The sequence below is a fragment of the Marmota flaviventris genome, chromosome 13 (genome assembly GCF_047511675.1).
Source record: "Marmota flaviventris isolate mMarFla1 chromosome 13, mMarFla1.hap1, whole genome shotgun sequence".
NCBI classification, from domain to species: Eukaryota; Metazoa; Chordata; class Mammalia; order Rodentia; family Sciuridae; genus Marmota; species Marmota flaviventris.
In genome coordinates, this window is record NC_092510.1 from 40,476,684 (window position 1) to 40,495,784 (window position 19,101).

At 36.1% G+C, this 19,101-nt stretch overlaps 1 protein-coding gene across 3 annotated transcripts in view; it reads left to right on the top strand.

The window, feature by feature from the left end:
- The first annotated feature begins 343 nt into the window (after window positions 1–343).
- Window positions 344–19,101, top strand: part of Rcl1 (RNA terminal phosphate cyclase like 1) — a 73,612-nt gene continuing 54,854 nt past the window's right edge. For all 3 annotated transcript variants that reach the window (XR_011704096.1, XM_027943072.3, XM_071600611.1), the window contains exon 1: window positions 344–611. Coding sequence is in view for 2 of the 3 variants with exons in the window: in XM_027943072.3 (XP_027798873.1) it covers window positions 476–611 (136 nt within the window). In the remaining variant the exon portion in view is untranslated. The remainder of the gene's footprint in view (window positions 612–19,101) is intronic.

Below are 19,101 nucleotides of genomic sequence, written 5' to 3' on the forward strand. Positions count from 1 at the left end.
GAACAGGCGACTCCAGCACCTGGGTTCCTACGCCGCGCCAGCACGCTCCCTCCCGCCGCGCTCTGTTGCCGGGGCCCGGGCACCACCCAGCTCCACTACGGGCCAATGGCAGTACGGTATAGACTCCGCCCAGTTCGAGCACGAACCAATGGTGTCGGCGTACGGGCACCGCCCTGATTCCGCATTGGCCAATAGCAGCATGGCTCGGCTCAGGGGCCGCCCCCAGTCGGGTGGGGAGGCGGGGAGGTGGCCACTGGCTCCGCCCCACTCCCCTCTGACCCGGTGTCTTGTCTCTCCGTCTTCCTGTTCCAAACCACGTGGACGCGCCGCGGGCTGCGGGGCTGTGGGGCTGTGGGGCTGAGAGAGGCAGCTAGGGCCGCTGCCGCCGCTGTCACGGGGGGCGGGGGGTCAAGACTCTCTGGCCCATCCAAATAGCCGCGCTCCGCCTGCCCGAGCCTCTGCAAAGGGCGCGCACATGGCGACCCAGACACACTCCCTCAGCTACGCGGGGTGCAACTTCTTGCGCCAGCGTCTGGTCCTGTCTACTCTGAGCGGGCGCCCAGTCAAAATCCGAAAGATTCGGGCCCGAGATGACAACCCAGGCCTCAGAGGTAACTTGGGGAGGGCTGCGCCGCGGTGTGAGCGCAGGGCCGAGGGAAGCCGGAGCTGATGACTTGGGGGGCGGCGCGCGCAGGGGTCCTCAGGGTCCCGCGGGCGTGTCGAAAGGGCTGGTGGCACGTGGCTCCGGTGCCCGCACGCGCCAGTGTGGTGGCGGAGGCGGGGGTGGGACCTCAAGGGGTGCGCTTAGCTGTGCGCTGCGCTCAGTGTCTCCCAGGCGCTTGTAGTAAGTAAACAGTTACACGTTTTCCAGCATTACGTGTTGTAGCAGATCCCAGGCATCTTCCTCTCGCTTTCCTTCAGTCCCTATTCCTCTTGTAATAAACGTCTCAAAGGAGAAAAACAGTTTGTTGGACTGAAAGGGTGAATGAGCCCTCGGGAGATTTGGAGAGAAAAGTGCCACTGGTTGGTTCCCTGCCCCATCCCAATACAGGTCTCAGAAGCAGCTGCCTCCCTCAGACCCCCCGCTGTGTCTGTCGCCATTATTTCTCAGCTGCCCTCACATCTCTTCTTGGATGTGGATTTAAAAAAAAAAAATCTGTTTTCAGATGTAACTGTAACTGATGTGTGCAGGACAGGAGCTTTGAGATAGTTTTTTTTTCTTTTTCTTTTAAACAGTCAAAGGCCCAATTGCCTTGACTTCAATAAAGGGTTGGTTACAAGCGATAAAACTACAGGTTTCAAAGCTTACTTTTTGCCCCACAAAGATAGATTAAAACTGGGCCCAATTCAAACACATGGTATGGAGTGGCTTCGGTTTTCACCTGGTCCCCTGGTGAAAGGTGTGCATTTAAAAGCTTGTGTCTGATTGTCCCAAATTAGGAGAAACAGGTAAAGAACAAAAAAAAGTCTGTAAATTGAAGGAAAAGATTGATGGTTTTGGTTTAGTCCTGGAAGCCTCCTGGATCATGTTGATATGTTTAATTTTGCTCTGGCTTCTGTATAGGGTGCTAGCCGATTTCATAATCTGGATGAATGTAGTTTTTTTTTTTTTTTTTTGAATAGTTAACATTTCTGCCTCTCTTGGATGGTGATTGCACATGGTGGTGGTGGGAAATATCATGTTATTGATGGAGACAAGTTAGGAAGGAAAGAACCTGAAGACCTCAGGAACAATAGTGAGCAACCTGGTGACTGAGGAAAAGGTTATGCGAGGTTCCTGTCCTCCATCTACTGTGTGAAAGCAACTGAGGAAGTTAAGGAGAGACCACTAAATTGTTTATGCCAGGGCTCTTCTCTTCAACATCTGTTCTTCTTAATTTAACTCTGCCCCTTCTTGATTGCTTGATTCCTTTGCTCTGGCATTTTTCAAGCCTGAAGCCCTTTCTCCTAGCTTTCACTTTCTATGAACACTGGGTAATCTTTTCCTCCTTCAAAGTACTTTAACCTGGAGATGTGGGCTTTCTAACAGAAATATAGTGCCTAAAAGATGGAATTCAGAGTTTTGTCTCTTGACAGGTAGCCTCCAGTCTAATATTTAATTTTCCAAAGGATGCTTTTCCTGTGTTCCCCACTACACTGTTTGTGAACATCTCTTCAGTGCCACACAAATATGAGCTACCGTTTCTTCCAAGAACAGGACTTAGCCACTGGCATTTTCCTGAAATGGTACCAGACTGGTACCTGGAGCAGGTAGTACTAGTTGGCAGATACGCTGATTTTTTTTATGGGGAGCACCACAGTAGAGCATTATTTGCTTTACCTCATTAATATACCAAGGGACAAAAAGAGACCTTTACTTTAGACCTCTTTGTGCTGACTTCAAAGCTTCAGAAGCCTGGTAGATAGATAGATGTTTGTATGCTTAATTTCTTAAAGAGGGAACTGTGATACACATATATGCACACATTTGTAGATTTATTGCATTTGTGTACATGCACATGTAAGTTTATGTGCATATAAACATAGATATACATAAATACAGGTAGCCCTTGACATTGCTTATGATCATAGTCAATTGAGTTTTTTGTGGCTTGATTGAAGGTATAGCCAGTGTATCCAGTCATCTATCTTTTTCTGTCTCTTCCTGACTCATGAGAGTTGGAAAAAACTTAGCATATCTTGTAAAATCTTCAAATCAAATTGCAAGAATAATATCTTGTGGAATGGGCTTTGAGAGGATGGGGATGGTATGGGAGGCCTTCTGTTTCAGGACCATTCTTTCAGAAAAACTTTTTCGAGACCCATTCATTATGTACATGTTTTTGTGGAGGATGTAAATGTGAGAAACTGATTGCTGCTGCTGTTCTTAAAGGAGCTTGCCATCTAAGTTGGAAGAACTTGAGAGGAGTAGTGGGAATAGGTGAGTATGGCAGAGAGGCTCAGTGGAGTTCAGAGCAGCCATTTCCCTGAAAGTTGTGAAAAAAGTCTTTCTAGATTGATTTCTGTTCTGACAGGATGGAGTTGTTTGTTATTGGTGATAGAAACATTTCTTTTTCTTTCTTTTTTTGCTGAGGAAAAAATTCTTAATTGTCATGGTCATAGTAGCTTCAGTGTTAGACCTTGATTTGAGTCCTGGTTCTGCCTTTTTGCTGTTAGCTCTTAGACTTTGGGCAAGTTCATACCTGTAAATAAGAGTCAATGCTACCTTCCCCACAGTATTGTTGTAAGGATTAAATAATACAAGTGTAGTGAAAGGTGCCTGACACAGAAGAAGAATAAATGTTAGTTTTATTAGAAGACAAATAAATGTTAGTTTTAGAATTTTAAAGAATCCTTTAAAATTCTCTAGGTAAAGTTATGCTGTCTAGTATCAAAAATCTGTTCCAGTTTCTTTTTTGGAAAATTTTCAGATACTTTAAGAGAATTATAATGATGCCTTCTCTGTATCTTCTTTTTCCAATTTTCCTATCAGGTGATCATTTTCAAGTATTTCTTTGTTATATAATGTACTGGTTTCTTAATCAGGGGCAATTTTGTTCCCCAGAGGACATTTGGCAGTGCTTAGACATTTTTGGTGGTCACAACTGGGTTGGGATGTGGATACTATTGGCATTTAGTGGCTAGAGCCCAAGGATGCTGCTAAGTATGCTATAATGCACAGGACAGCGCCCCCCTACCCCCATCAAGAAATTGTTCTTCCCATAGTGTCAGTAGTGTTGATATTGGAAAAATTCTGGCATATTGGACTTTAATAATTAAGGCTTTTCTTTTTCCCATATCCCTCATGATTAGGAATAGCAGCATGTGGTACACAGAAAACTGCACAGGATTATTAAGTGGATGAGATATAGGTCATCTCTGAGACTTCAGGCTGTCTCCTTCTATGCAGAGGTTGTAAATAATAAAAATTTGAACCCCAAAGAAAGATGATCCTGGAGTGGTTTTAATAATTATTCAACCACATGAATAATTTATAGTTCATTTCTGGAGGAACATAACCAATTTTGTTGTCTCATTATACTTTCTGTCATTGAGTATAAAAAAGTTTTTTTGTTGCTTTTTTGGTTAAAAAGAGCCAAGATATAATTCAGTAAGAGCTGGTAAAATTGAACATCCACTGATTAACAGCTGGAAGGAGAATGCAGCCATCTCTAGCCTAGAGGGCCTGTTTCCCTGTCCAACTGCATGATGGACTTGTGTCTTCCTCATCAGTGTTGGAAAGCACCTCCCAACTTTGTCAGGGTTTCACTAGGGCTGTGTCTTGTAGAGTTCGGTTGACTCAACAATTTCTGTGTAATGTCAGGTCTGAATAGAAAATAATTTTATGACAAAGATAATAGCAGAAATGATGGACTTGGGCAAGAGTTAGGAGTTAGGAGACAAAACTACTTCTACCCAGCAGGTCACATGACTGTCTTCCCCTGGGAAATAAGAGGAGTTATTTGGTGCCATGGAAGTGCTACATATAGCTTAAGTAGATAAGATTCTGAAAAAAGAAGGCTAAGGGGAGTTTTAATTAAAAGAATCTTTTAAAATGTGCTGAGGAAACATGTTGTATAGAGATTATTTGAAAGGTAAAAGATTTTTGGTTAACTGAAACTGATGCATTGTTTTGGGGACAAATCTGGGTTTTCATAAATTGGATCTTCCAAATGAAAATGTACCTGCATACCATCCCCACCCCCCTTCATGGTCTAGGATTCAGGATTGTTGATAGTCACCTGGATTTGGGGGAAGCTGGATGACTATAATAATGATAAGTATAGATTAAATATTGTCCCATTGATTAGCAGCCCCTTGTCCTTCTATTGACTTATTAAAATGTGCTCCTAAATGATTTTTGACTGCCCCAAATAAGACTTATCTTTTAAAGCCAAGGATCCTAAGGTTTTCAGATCTGTTGCTGCTGCTGGGAGGTTGTAAAGTGCTATTTCACGTGGAACTGCCCATCATCTCTTTTTTCCAAACTTTCCATTTTGAGATAATCATAGATTCACATACAGTTACAATAACTAATACAGAGAGATGCTGTTTATACTTTATCCAGTTTTTCCTAGTGGGAATATCTGAAAAAACCATAATACCTACAGTATTACAACCAGGATATTCACACTGATAGAATGGAGATACAGAAAATTTCTACCACTACAAGGATTCCTCATATTGTCCATTATAGCTGCATTCTCTTGTCTTTCCTCCGCCACTGTGTTTTTAAGGATTGGCAACCACTTATCTGTTCTTCATTTCTACAGTTTTGTCATTTGAAAAATGTTACATGAATGGAATTAGTGTGTAACCTTTTGGAACTGACCTTTTTCACTTACTGTTGTTTTTATTAAGATTGTTCTTTTTTATTGCTGAGAAGGATGCCATGATATGAAAGTACCACATTTTTTTTTTTTTTAAACCATTACCTGTTGAAGGACATCTGTGTTCCTTCTTTCTTTCCCTCCTTTCCTTTGTTTTTTTGCTTTACTGGAAAGTGAACCCAGCAGGGCCTTATGCACTCTACCACTGAACTACATCCCTGGCCCTTTCTTTATATTTTATTTCGAGACAGACTTGCTGAGCTGCTGAGGTTGGCCTTTAACTTGAGATCCTTGTGTCAGGCCTCTAACTTGCTGGGATTATAAGAGTGTGCCACTGCACCTGGCCTGGGTCATTTCTAATTTTTGGCTATTATGAATAAGACTGTTATAAAAATTTGTGTATGGGTCTTTATGTGCACACAAGTCTTCCTTTCTCTGGGATAAATGTCAGGAGGACATTTGCTTTGTTTTATGGTTGTTGCATGTTCAATTTTTAAAAAAATTGTCAAATTCTTTCTAAATGTTCCCATACTATTTTTTATTCCCATTAGCAGTTCATAGCAGCATATGAATTTCAGTATCAGTTTCTCTGCATCCTTACCAACACTTGATATTGTCACTAATTTTAATCATCTTGATACATGTGTAGTGATGTCTCATTGTAGTTTTAATTTGTGTATTCCATATGACTAATGATGTCTTCAGTAAAATATATTTTCTTGTTATTGTGCATTTTCTAATAGGATTGTATGTATTTATTGTTGCATTTTGGGAGTTTGGATTGGTTTGGTTTGGTACTAGGGATTAAACCTAGGGCCTTGCTCAGGCTAGCTATGTACTTTCTCACTGAATTATACCCCCATTCCTGAGTTTTGAGTGTTCTTTACTTATTCTAGTCTTTTGTCAGATATGTGGTTTGCTAGTATTTTCACCCACTCTATATTATGAATTTTCAGTCTTGTGCAGAAAAGATTTTGATATTAATGAGGTGGAATTTAACAATTTATCTTATTATGTTCTGTGGTTTTTGATTTCACATCAGACAACCCTGCCTTGCTTTAGATCTTGAAGATTTTCTACCACAAATTAGAACATTCCTAATCTGAAAATCTGAAATCCTCCATAATCCAAAACTTTTTGAGTATTGACAACTGGAACATTCTATACTTGACTTCATGTGACAGGTCACAGTTAAAACACAAGAGCATTAAAAATGTATAAAATTACCTTCAAGCTATGCATATAAGGAATGTAAAAGAATTTCATGTTTGGACTTGAGTCCTATCCCCCACGATATCTTATTATACATATACAAATTTTCCAAAATCCAAAAAGATTCACAGTCTGAAACACTTCTGGTCGCAAGCACTTTAAATAAATGATACTCAACCTGTATGTTTTTTCTAAAGTATTATAATTAATTTTTGTATGACATGTAAAGCTTATTAGATGAAAGTTAATTTTTTCTCCATGCATCTCCAATTGCTCAGCACTGTTTATTGAAATGGTAATCTTTCTTCTTAATTGCTTTTGTACCTTTGTAAAGAATCAATTAGATTATTTGTGTGGTTCTCTTTTAGGGCTCTCCATTCTGTTCTTTGGGTCTATGTGTCTAACCACTGAATCTTGGTTACTGTAGTTTTATAATTTTTTGAAATCAGACTGATTCCTCCAACATTTTTATTGTTCAAAATCACTTTACTTATTTTAGTTCCATGTAAATTGGCTTTTTATATAAATTTTAGAATAATCTTGTCTAAGCTCCAAAAATCTTGTTGGGATTTTGATAAGAACTATATTAAACCTATATGTCAGTTTGGGGAGATATTTGGGACTATATATATATATATATATATATATATATATATATATATATATATATATATAATATCTTTATTTTTTATTTTTATGTGGTATTGAGGATCGAACCTAGCGCCCTGTGCTACGGCTTGAGCCACACCCTGAGTTCCTGGGATATTTTTTCATAACTTGAGTTTTCTAATTCATGAACAGATTGTTTTTCCATTTATCTAGATTTCTAAAAATTTCTTTCATCAGTATGATATAGTTTTTAGCATATAAGACCCGTACGTGTTTTTTTAGATTTTACCTAAATGTATTTTTTTTTAGTTATACATGATGGTAAAATGTATTTTGGCAGAATATACACAAATAAAGTATAACTTACTCTATTAGAGTTCCCACTGTTTTTTTTTTTTTTTTTTGGGGGGGGGTACTAGGGATTGAACTCAGGGGCACTCGACCACCCAGCCACATCCCCAGCCCTATTTGTACTTTATTTAGAGACAGTGTCTCACTGAATTGCTTAGCGCCTTGCTTTTGCTGAGGCTGGCTTTGAACTGTGATCCTCCTGCCTCAGCCTCCTGAGCCACTGAGATTACAGGTGTACGCCACCGTGCCTTGGCTAGATTCTCACTCTTGTGCTCGTGCTCGATATAGAGTTACCCTGGTTGTGTATACAAATATAAGGCTAGGAAAGTTATGACCAATTAATTCTACTGTCTTTCCTATTCCCCTCCCCCTTCCCTTCCCTTCCCTTCGTTACACTTTGTCTAGTGCAATCTGTTTCTACTATTTTCTTCCCCAACCTCTCTTGTTTTGAGTTAGCATCCACAAGTCAGAAAGTACATTTGGCCTTTGGTGTTTTGGGTTTGGCTTATTTTCATTTGCCAGCAAATGCCATAATTTCATTTTTCTTTATGTCTGAGTAATAGTCCATTGTGTATATATACCATATTTTCTTCATCCATTCATCCGTTGAAGGACACCTATGTTGTTTTCCATAGCTTGGCTGTTGTGAGTTGAGCTGCTATAAACATGGATGTGGCCGCATCACTGCACTATGCTGTTTTTAAGTCTTTGGGGTATAGACTGAGGAGTGGGATAACTGGGTCAGATGGTGGTTCCATTCCAAGTTTTCTAAGGAATCTCCACACTGCTTTCCATAGAGGTTGCACTAATTTGCAGTTCCACCAACAAACTATAAGAATACCTTTCTCCCCATATCCTCATCAACATTTATTGTTACTTGTATTCTTTTTTAATATACTTGTATTCTTTTTAAAATACTTATTTAGCTGTAGATGAACACATAGTATCTTTATGTATTTTTATGTGGTGCTGAGGATTGAACCCAGTGCCTCACACATGGGAGGCAAGCATTTTACCACTGAGCTACAGCCTCAGCCCCAGTTACTTGTATTCTTTATAACTGCCATTCTGACTGTAGTGAGATGGAATATCAATGTAGTTTTAATTTGCATTTCTCTGATTGCTAGAGATGTTGAAAATTTTTTTCGTATTTTTTAAAAATATTTTTCTTTTAGTTGTAGAAGGATACAATGACTGTATTTTACTTGTTTTTATGTGGTGCTGAAGATTGAACCCGATGCCTTACATGCTAGGTGAGCGCTCTACTACTGAGCCACAACTATTTATTTGTATTTCTTCTTCTGTGAAGTGCCTGTTCAGTTCCTTTGCCACTTTTTGATTGGGTCATTTATTTTTCTGATAAGTTTTCTGAGTACTTTTTTGGCAGTTAGTGCCTTCTGAGGTACTGGTGGTGAAGATTTTCTCTGTACATGTTCTTTGCTGTAAAGAGGCTTTTTAGTTTGATATCATCCCATTTATTGATTCTTGATTTTATCTTTTGCACTTTAGGAGTCTTGTTGAAGAAGTCAGTTCCTAAACTGACGTGTTTGAGAGTTGGGCCTACTTTTTTTTCCTAGTAAATGCAGGATCTCTGGTCTAATGTCTAGGTCTTTGATTCACTTAGAGTTTAGTTTTGTGCAGGGAGAGACATAGGGGTTCAATTTTATTCTATTACATATGAATTTCCAGTTTTTCCAGCACCATTTGTTGAAGAGGCTATCTTTTCTCCAATGTACGTTTGTGGTGCCTTTGTCTAGGATGAGATAACTGTATTTTTGTGATTGTGTACTTTTTTTTTTTATTAAATCAGTTGAAATTAGTAGTATTTGAATTTTGGTCTCCATGTGTTGTTAGTATAAAAAAATACAAAAATATTTTTGGTCTATTTATCTTGTATCCTGCAACTTTGCTTTATTTTCCTATTAGTTGTAGGAGGCTTTTGTAGATTTACTATTTCCTACATTTATGAACAGCAATAACTTGTTTCTCTGATTTGTGTGCTTTTATTTCTTTCTTCTGCCTTATTACACTGTTAGAACTTCCAGCATTATGTTAAATAAGAGTGGTTAAAGCAAATATTCTTACCTTGCTCCCTGTCTTAAGTTGAAAGCACCCAGTTAAATGTGGAAAACACTGTTAAATACGGTAGCTATATATTATTTTGTTGATTTTTTTTTTAAATCAAATTGAGGAAGTTTCCTTTTATTACCATTTTTTTTTCCTGAGTTTTTCATTATGAATGGGTGTTTTAGTTTATCAAGTGATTTTTCTTCAACAATTGATGTGATCGTGTGATTTTTCTTCTTTGGCCTGGTAGTGCAGTCTATTACATTGATTGATTTTCAGATATTGAACTAGCATTTCATTCCTGGAAATCATCCCTCTTGGTCATATTGTGTAATTCTTTTATGTATTACTGAATATGTAAAATAATTTCATATGTTTTTAGTTGCTAAAAACATATGAAATTATTTTACATATTCAGTTAGCAACTAAAAACAGAGCAGGGAGGAAGAGCATGAGAAAAAGATTAACATTAAACAGGGACGAGAGGTGGGAGGGAAAGGGAGAGAGAAGGAAAATTGCGTGGAAATGGAAGGAGACCCTCATTGTTATACAAAATCACATATAAGAGGATGTGAGGGGAAAGGGAAAAAAAATCAAGGGAGAGAAATGAATTACAGTAGATGGGGTAGAGAGAGAAGATGGGAGGGGAGGGGAGGGGGGATAGTAGAGGATAGGAAAGATAGCAGAATACAACAGTCACTAGTATGGCAATATGTAAAAACGTGGATGTGTAACCGATGTGATTCTGCAATCTGTATATGGGGTAAAAATGGGAGTTCATAACCCACTTGAATCAAATGTATGAAATATGATATGTCAAGAGCTTTGTAATGTTTTGAACAACCAATAAAAAAAAAGAACTTAAAAAATAATTTCATATGTTTGCTCATACTTTAATGAAGGATTTTTGTGTGTATATTCATAAGTGATATTAGTCTGTTGTTTTTTTCTTTTGTGTTCTCTTGTTCTAGTTTTACTATCAGGGTCATATTTATTTAAAATAAATTGGAAATGTTTTTTCTTCTTTTTTTTCTGGAAGAGATTGTGCAGAATTGATTCTAACTTTCTTTAAACATTGGATAGAATTCTCCAATGAAAGCATATAGGATTAGAGGGTTATTTTTTGGAAGTTTTAATATTATTTTAAACTCAGTTTCCTGTATACCTATGGGGCTATTAAAAGTATGCACTTCATATTGGTTGAGTTGTAGTCGTTTGTATTTTTGAAGATGTAGTACATTTTTATCTAACTCGTCAAATTTATATATGTAGAGTTGTTCATGGTGTTCTGTTATTATCTTTTGGATGCCTGCAGTGACTTACCTTGTTTCATTCTTGATATTGGTAATTGTCTTCTCTATTCCCTGTCTCTCTTATTCTCTCTCTGTGTGTGTGTGTAATTTTTATTAATCTCATTGCTCTCTTAAAGAACCAATACTTGTCTAGGGGTGTAGCTTAGTGGATAGATGCTTGCCTAGCATGCACATGGCTCTAGGTTCAATCTCCAGCACTGTTCCCCTCCCCAGCAAAAAAGGAGTAAATTAAATAAATAAGTAAAATAAAGAATTGGCTCTTTGTTTTAGTGAGTTTTCTCTAGTTTTTGTTTCCAATTTCATTTATTTCTGCTTGTATCTTTATTACTTCCGTCCTTTACTTGGTTTAGATTTATTTTGCTTTTTCTTTCTCCCTAAATTCTTCAGTAGAGCTCAGATTATTGGAAAAAAAATTCACTTTTCTAATATATGCACTTAGTACAATAAACTTTCTTCTCAATACTTTTTTAACAGTGTTCCACAGATTTTAGTATGTTGTGTTTTATTATTTATTTTTTTGATGTAGAGTCTCACTGTATTGCCTAGGCTTATCCTCAACTTGTGGTCCTCTATTCTGAGTGGCTGGGATTACAGCCACATGACACTGTGCTTGACTTGGTGTATTATATTTTAATTTTCACTCAGTTCAATGTATTTTTTATGTTCTTTGAGACTTTCTCTTTGACCCATGGATTATTTATAAGTTATTGTTTAGTTTCCAACTGTTTGAATATTTCCTGTTAATTTTCTGTTATTGATTTTAATTTGATTACATTATCACAGGAGAACATGTTCTGATTGAGTTCGATTTTTTAAAAATTTTAACGTCCTATTTTGGTATATAGTCCATGGTCAGGTAGAACAAATCTGTATTCCTTTTGTTGGGTTAGAATGCTCTATACCCAGTGTTGGGTTTAATCTTAGAACCTGCAGTTACTCTGTCCTTAAAGATTTTCTGTCCAGTTTTTCTCTTGATGGTTAAGAGAGGGGTGTTGAAATCTCCAACAATAATTATGGATTTATCTTTTACCTTTCAATTTGATCAGTTTTTGCAGCTTTGTTGTTTGATGCATTTAGGATTAGTTTGCCATCTTGGTGCATTGACTTTTGTTATTATATAATGCCCCTCTGTCTCTAGTGGTTTTCTCAGGTAAATGAAATGCTCTCTGTTCAGAAAGGAAAGGACTAGAACTGGAGAATTTGGGTATTAAGTAGGAAACTTTAAAGACAGTATAAATCAGATAATTATTTTGTCTTTTATTGATTTTATTTCTCTTACAGAATTTACATAAGCACTTAAAATAAGAAATTTTGAAGGTATGACCAAAATTTTTGATTTCATTTTACATTATAAAAGTAATGTATGTTTGAGGAAACAAACTTTTACAATTTGAAATTTGAAATCATCCATGCAGATTATGTACCTTATTGTCCAGACTACTGAACCACATCTCTCATCAGTCATACTCTCAAGAAGCAGTCTTCTAGAACCTATTCCATGGTGTACAAAAAAATATTGCTAGGCATTCCATAACTTGCCTTTTAAGCATATGAGCACATCATGGACATTATTCCATGAGCTTTGTAACATGCTTTAAAAAGAGAGACAAAGAGTATTCCATAATACAGATAGACATATCCAGGTTACTTAACCTTTCCTTTAACTATAGATATTTATGAAATCTCCAGCATGTTGTTATAATTGAAGCAACAGTAAAGTTTTTGTACATATATCCTAACATACTTCTGTTTCCATAAGATAGAGTCTTAGACCTGAAATTACTGTGTCAAAGATGACTCAGAGAGAGGCAGAGATGATGCATAACATAACAAAAACAAAAATGGAATATAATTCCAAATCAAAATATGTGAAGTTCTTTTGCATAATTAGTAAGCTAGCCTTTTCTTTCATTGATATTTCTTCCTTTATTAACATCTTTTGCTTTTTAATTTTCTTTAGATTCTTTTTTTTGCTTTTTTCCTGTTTTTAAAAGGCATTTTTTTTGAATTCTATTTTTTATCTGTCTTTTCCCCTCCCTTCCCCTCCCCTTCCCTCCTTCTCTCTCTTTATTCCTTTATTCCCCACCTCCCTCCTTCCCTTCTTTCCTTCTCTCCCTCCCTCCCTTTCTCCCTTCCTCCCTCCTGGGTATTGAACTCAGGGACACTCAACCACTGAGCCACACACATCACACATACCCAGCCCAGCCGTGTCCCCCCAACCTTTTGGTATTTTTTTAGAGATAAGGTCTCACTGAATTGCTTAGGGCCTTGCTAAGTTGTAAGGTTGACTTTGAGCTGGAGATCTTTCAGCCGCAGCCTCCCAAGCTTTTGGGATTATAGGTATGCACCACTGTGCCCGGCTATTTTTTGTTTTTAAAGTCATCTTTTACTGAAGTGTACCAAGCTTAGGAAAAATATACAAATGATAAATGTGAAGCATGGTGAATTATAAACAAGTGGACATTCACATGGCCATTACCCATGTAAAGAAATAGAACATAACATACTTCTCCACAACCCCCTCATGCTTACTGCCATTCACCTCATTCCCTCACATCCCAAGGTAAGCATTAACTGACTTTTAACAAACTAGATTAAGTTTCTAAAAATGAACTATAATATATATAAATGGAGCCATATAGTATGTTTTCTGTTTGTGGCTGGCTTCTTCAGCTGTGTATTTTGCTTGGGATATTCGTCTATATTGTAACAGCAGTATTTTGTTGATTTTTTTTTGCTGTATCATGATATTGTTTTATTAATATGTCACAATCTATATAGTCTATTCTAATGCACACTTGTTTTTTTTCCCCTAGTTTTCAGCTATTACAAATAGTGATACTAAGGATATTCTTGTACAGTCTTTTGGTGCACATAAGTATGTATTTTTCTTCAGTGTATGTTGTATTATAGGGTGTGTACTTATGCTCAGTTTTCCAAAGTGGGGGTGAATTTATACTCCCATCATCAGTATATGAGAGTTCCAGTTACTGCACATCCTTTTAATTGTTTGCTATGGTCAGTTTGTTTCATCTCATCTCAACCAGTTTTGCAATGATGTATAAGTAGTTAATTATGGTTTTAATTTGCATTTCCCTAATACTAATGGGGTTGAACACCTTTTCTTTGATGTTTTGGTTATTTGGATACCCTCTTGTGAAGTGTCTGTTCAGATCTTTTGCTCATTTTTTTTGAGATTGTCTTTTAAAAATTGATTTATGTTATTAATATATTCTGAATATGTAAAAGTATTGTATTAAGTATCTTGTTCTTGTGATTTTCTTTTCACATTTTTAATCTAATATCTTTTTTATAGACAGTAGTTTCTAGTTTAATGTCCAGTTTGTAATTTTAAATTTTAAAGAATTTAAAAGAATTTAAAAATTTTAAAAGAACTTTTGATTATGCCAAAGTTTTGAAAAATAGTAGTCCCCCTTTATATGCAGTTTTGTTTTCCATATTTGTGGTTATCAGTAATTAATTGGGGTCTGAGAATATTACATGGAAAATTTCAGAATTAAACTGTTTATAAGTTTTAAATTGCATGCAATTCTAAGCAACATGATGAAATCTCAACATTGTCTTGCTCCATCCTGCCTACTATGTGAATCATTCCTTTGTTCAGCATATTCATGTTGTATATGCTGTCTGCTCTACCTACTGACTAGTTACTTGGTATCTCTCTCAGTTATTAGATCTACGTGGTGGTATATCACAGTGCTGTGTTCAAATTAACCTGATAAAGTAGTCTAACATTAATACATCACAATGCGTCTGTCATTTACCTTATTTCATCTCATCACACAGGCAGTGTTTCACCTCCCATCTTCTTAAGATGAAGGGCAAATATACAGTATAATAAAATGTTTTGAGAATTCTCATTCACATAACTTTCATTGTAGTATATTATAATCACTATATTTTATTATTAATTGTTAATTTCTTAGTTGGCCTAATTTATAAAGTAAACATATAGGTAAGTCTGTGGGAAAGAATAGGATTCAGTAGTCTCTGTAGTTTCAGGCATCCACTGAGGATCTTAGAATGAATCCCCCATGAAGAAGGGAGGACTTTTGTACTCTCCTTGAACTTCAAAGTCTTCCATTTAAAAATATAAACTCTTAATTACATTTAATAAACTAACTTCTATACCTTTTAAAACAAATTTTACAGATTTGAATTTTCTTTTTTTTGGTGCTGGGGATTGAACTCGGCCTTGCATATGCTAGGTAAATGCTCTACCACTGAGCTATATCCTTAGTTCAGTAACTAATTAAAAAATTTTTTTTTTTTTTTAATGAGAGAGAGAATTTTTAAATATTTGTTTTTCAGTTTTCGGTGGACACAGCATCTTTATTTATTTTTATGTGGTGCTGAGGATCGAACCCAGCACTCCATGCATGCCAGGTGAGCGCGTTACCGCTTGAGCCACATCCCCAGCCCCACTGATTTAAATTTTATCAAACACATATTCAGTAGTAATTATCCTGCTTGATTTTTTCTCCATTTATGTATTTAAAATTATATTTAATTATACTGTAGTTTTTCTTATGCTTCATCTGCCATCCATTTTTGGGAAGCACCCTTCTTAATAAAGAATAGTTTAAAAAATGTGTTATAGTCTCTTTTCTAAGATGTTATTTAGGATTTTAAAAACGGTTCTCATTGGATGAGATTAACCTGTAATTTTCTTGTTTAGAGGTGTTCTTGTTTTGCAATAACCATCTTTGCACATTCTTTTTTGTATTTTGAAGTATGTGATATGATTTTTATTTTTTCTTTGAGTATTGGAAAAGTTTTCCAAGTCCTTCATTTTCTTTTTATTATTGGTAAGTTTTCTCTTTCCCTTTGTTACATATCTTTTGTTTTTATCTGTGTTGGATTGCCATTTATCACAGTTATTTATCTTAATTCTAAATGTATTAGTAAATAATGGGAAATAGTTTACCATAAAAGCTCAATGTTTTAATTTTCAATCATTCCTTATTTTTTTTAAACAAGTGAGGTTGTTATTTTGTGTTGTGCTTTCTCAGTGAATTAGCCTGATTTTTTTAACACTTATTTTTAAATTTTGTTTATTTTCTAGGGGGATTATTGTTTTCATTTACTTTTTTTAGCTTTTAATTTTGTTCCATTTCTAAACTGTCAGCTATTTTTGCCTTTTTTCCTTTTCTTGGCTATTAAGGGTAATCAAATCAAATTACAATCTTTAGAGTTGCAACTTTTTCTTTGGGTAGACTACCATATATTTTGATTAAATTTATATATCTGTTTAAGGTATTTTATTATGTCCTGTAATTTTCCCTTGACCTGGTCATAATTGAGGAGGGATGTTATATATTTCTTTACATTAAAATATAATTTTTCATCACATTTTATATAATCACATGTGCATAAATAAATAAAGCATATTATATTCAAGTGTGTGGACATCTTTTAATTCTAAGAGTTGGGTATGTGTTTGTAATTTCTGTCTTGAATTTAATGAGGAAAATAATGATTCAGTTTAATTTTTTAACAGTTTACTGCCTTGTCTTCCAGTTATTCTTTAAAGAAATTGCAATCACATTGCATATGTTCCTTTTTAACTTTCCCTTAATATAGTGTTAGCATGTCCTTTTGTAAATAAAGAACTTAACAAAACATATTAATGGCTACATAGTATCATAAAGATATGTCTTAAGCTATTTGATTAAAACTGTTATTGTCTTTTTAAATTATAGGGCAGTAACTTTATTTGTATTTTTAGTGAAACTATTTGTCAAAATACATGCACATGACTCAAAATTCAAAGGGAATTTATAAAGTCTGTCTTTTGACTCTCTTCAAATCCCCACTCCCTGTTAAGTAAGCAGTATTAATTTGTTTTGTTTCTCTTCAGAACTCTTTTCTCAAAACAAATTATATATATATATATATATATATATATATATATATATATATATATATATGTAAGCAAGTTATATAAATTATATATAAGCAATATTTATAATATATAATTTCCTTTTTTACATAAATGGTCATCTTTTTTTCCCCCCACTGAGTGTACCTTGGAGATGATTTATATCAGTGTGTTTTTAAAATCTTATAAGACTGCAGAGTGATATGATACATGGATGTGCCATGATTTACTTAATCAGCTTGGTATTTGTACACATTTGAGTTAGAATACTTTGAAATTGAAGCTTTGTTGAAATTTGCTCCTGGGTGGTATTTAATTTTACTTTTTGCAGTGCTGGGGATTGAACCCACGGTCTAGGCATGCCAGGCAGGTGCCGTAGAGCTCTATTTCCAGGTCAGGTCCTTGTTTTTAAAGTACAGATCTTCAGTTATGTTCCCCCTACATGCTTCTTTGAGACATGCTTTTGCCTTTCTGTCTTATAGGGCACATATACACACATGAAAGAAATGATCAGTTCACTTACCAGAGGAGTAACTCTGGGGATAAGGAATGGGAGGGGATTAGGCATGGCAGGTGGTATTTAAGGAACCCCAAGATTAATTATCCTAACAGTTAAAATTTTATTTTAACTATGAAATATAAGAACATGAGAAATAGCCAAGACATAAAATAGTGCTTAAAGGATCGTAAAATGAACATCTGGGTGACCCTCATCCAGTTCAAGAAGTAGAACCTTGCCAACATCTATGCACTTCTTGCCATTTACAGTTATTCATAGCTAACTACAATGTCCTTAGTGGTAGGCACATCCTGACTAATATGGCATTTGCTTCAATTCTCTTTAGAGATTTATAACTTTATTATGTATTTCTAAACAATGTAGTAAAATTATACTTGCTTTGGGGACGTTTCCTTTAAGGTTTTTACATAGCTGAAATTTTGTCCCCCAGGAGCAGTCTTAAAGAGGGAAGAGTCAAGGTGTCCAGAAGGTAAACGGGTAAGGTATCCTATACATCTTGGCTTAATGAAGTTTGAGAACTTCTGTCTTACTATTAGGTGAACTTGAGATTTTTTTTATACCAGGTGATGGAGCTGTATCTTCACTGTTGCCAGGGTCTAGTTCTTTGAAATACTGCTTTTGAAGCACCTGTTTGCTATGTCCTGGGATGATCTCGTCTGGAGGTGTCTTTAGGTGCCCTGTCTTTATCTGTTCATGTTGGGGTGGGGCATTTCTGATTATTTATGCTCAACAGCTCCTGTGGATCACAAAACAACATTTCTAAAGTCATAATTTCTTCTTCTCTTTCCTAATCTATAAAAACCATAGGGTTTTAATATTATAGCACCTGGAAAGCTTGAGTAAATCAAGGCCCCACCCTCTTCTCTCTCTCTCTCTCTCTTTGGGGGGGGGGGTGCAGAGTACCTTGCATTTGCTATAAAACCTAGCTAGAAAGTGGCATAATGATACACATTATGCCTGCTTTTTATTTATTTTTATTGGTTGTTCAAAACATTACAATGCTCTTGACATATCATATTTCATACATTTGATTCAAGTGGGTTATGAACTCCCATTTTTACCACGTGTACATATTGCAGAATCACATTGGTTACACATCCACGTTTATACATATTGCCATACTAGTGTCTGTTGTATTTTGCTGCCTTTCCTACCCCCTTCCTATCCCCTCTCCCCTCCCCTCCCCTCCCATCTTCTCTCTCTACCCCATCTACTGAAATTCATTTCTCTCTCTTGTTTTTTTTCCCCCTTTCCCCTTACCACCTCTTATATGTAATTTTGTATAACAATGTGGGTCTCCTTCCATTTCCATGCAATTCCCCTTCTCTCTTCCATTCCCTCCCACCTCTTGTCCCTGTTTAATGGTAATCTTCTTCTCATGCTCTTCCTTTCTGCTCTGTTTTCAGTTGCCCTCTTTATATCAAAGAAGACATTCAGCATTTGTTTTTTAGGGATTGGCTAGCTTGACTTAGCATAATTGGCTCTAATGCCATCCATTTCCCTGCAAATGCCATGATTTTGTTATTTTTTAGAGCTGAGTAATATTTCATTGTGTATAAATGCCACATTTTTTTTTATCCATTCATCTATTGAAGGGCATCTAGGTTGGTTCCATAGTCTAGCTATTGTGAATTTGCTGCTATGAACATCGATGTAGCTGTATCCCTATAGTACGCTCTTTTTAGGTCTTTGGGGAATAGTCTGAGAAGGGCAATAGCTGGGTCGAATGGTGGTTCCATTCTCAGCTTTCCAAGGAATCTCCATACTGCTTTCCAGATTGGCTGCATCATTTGCAGTCCCACCAGCAATGTATAAGTG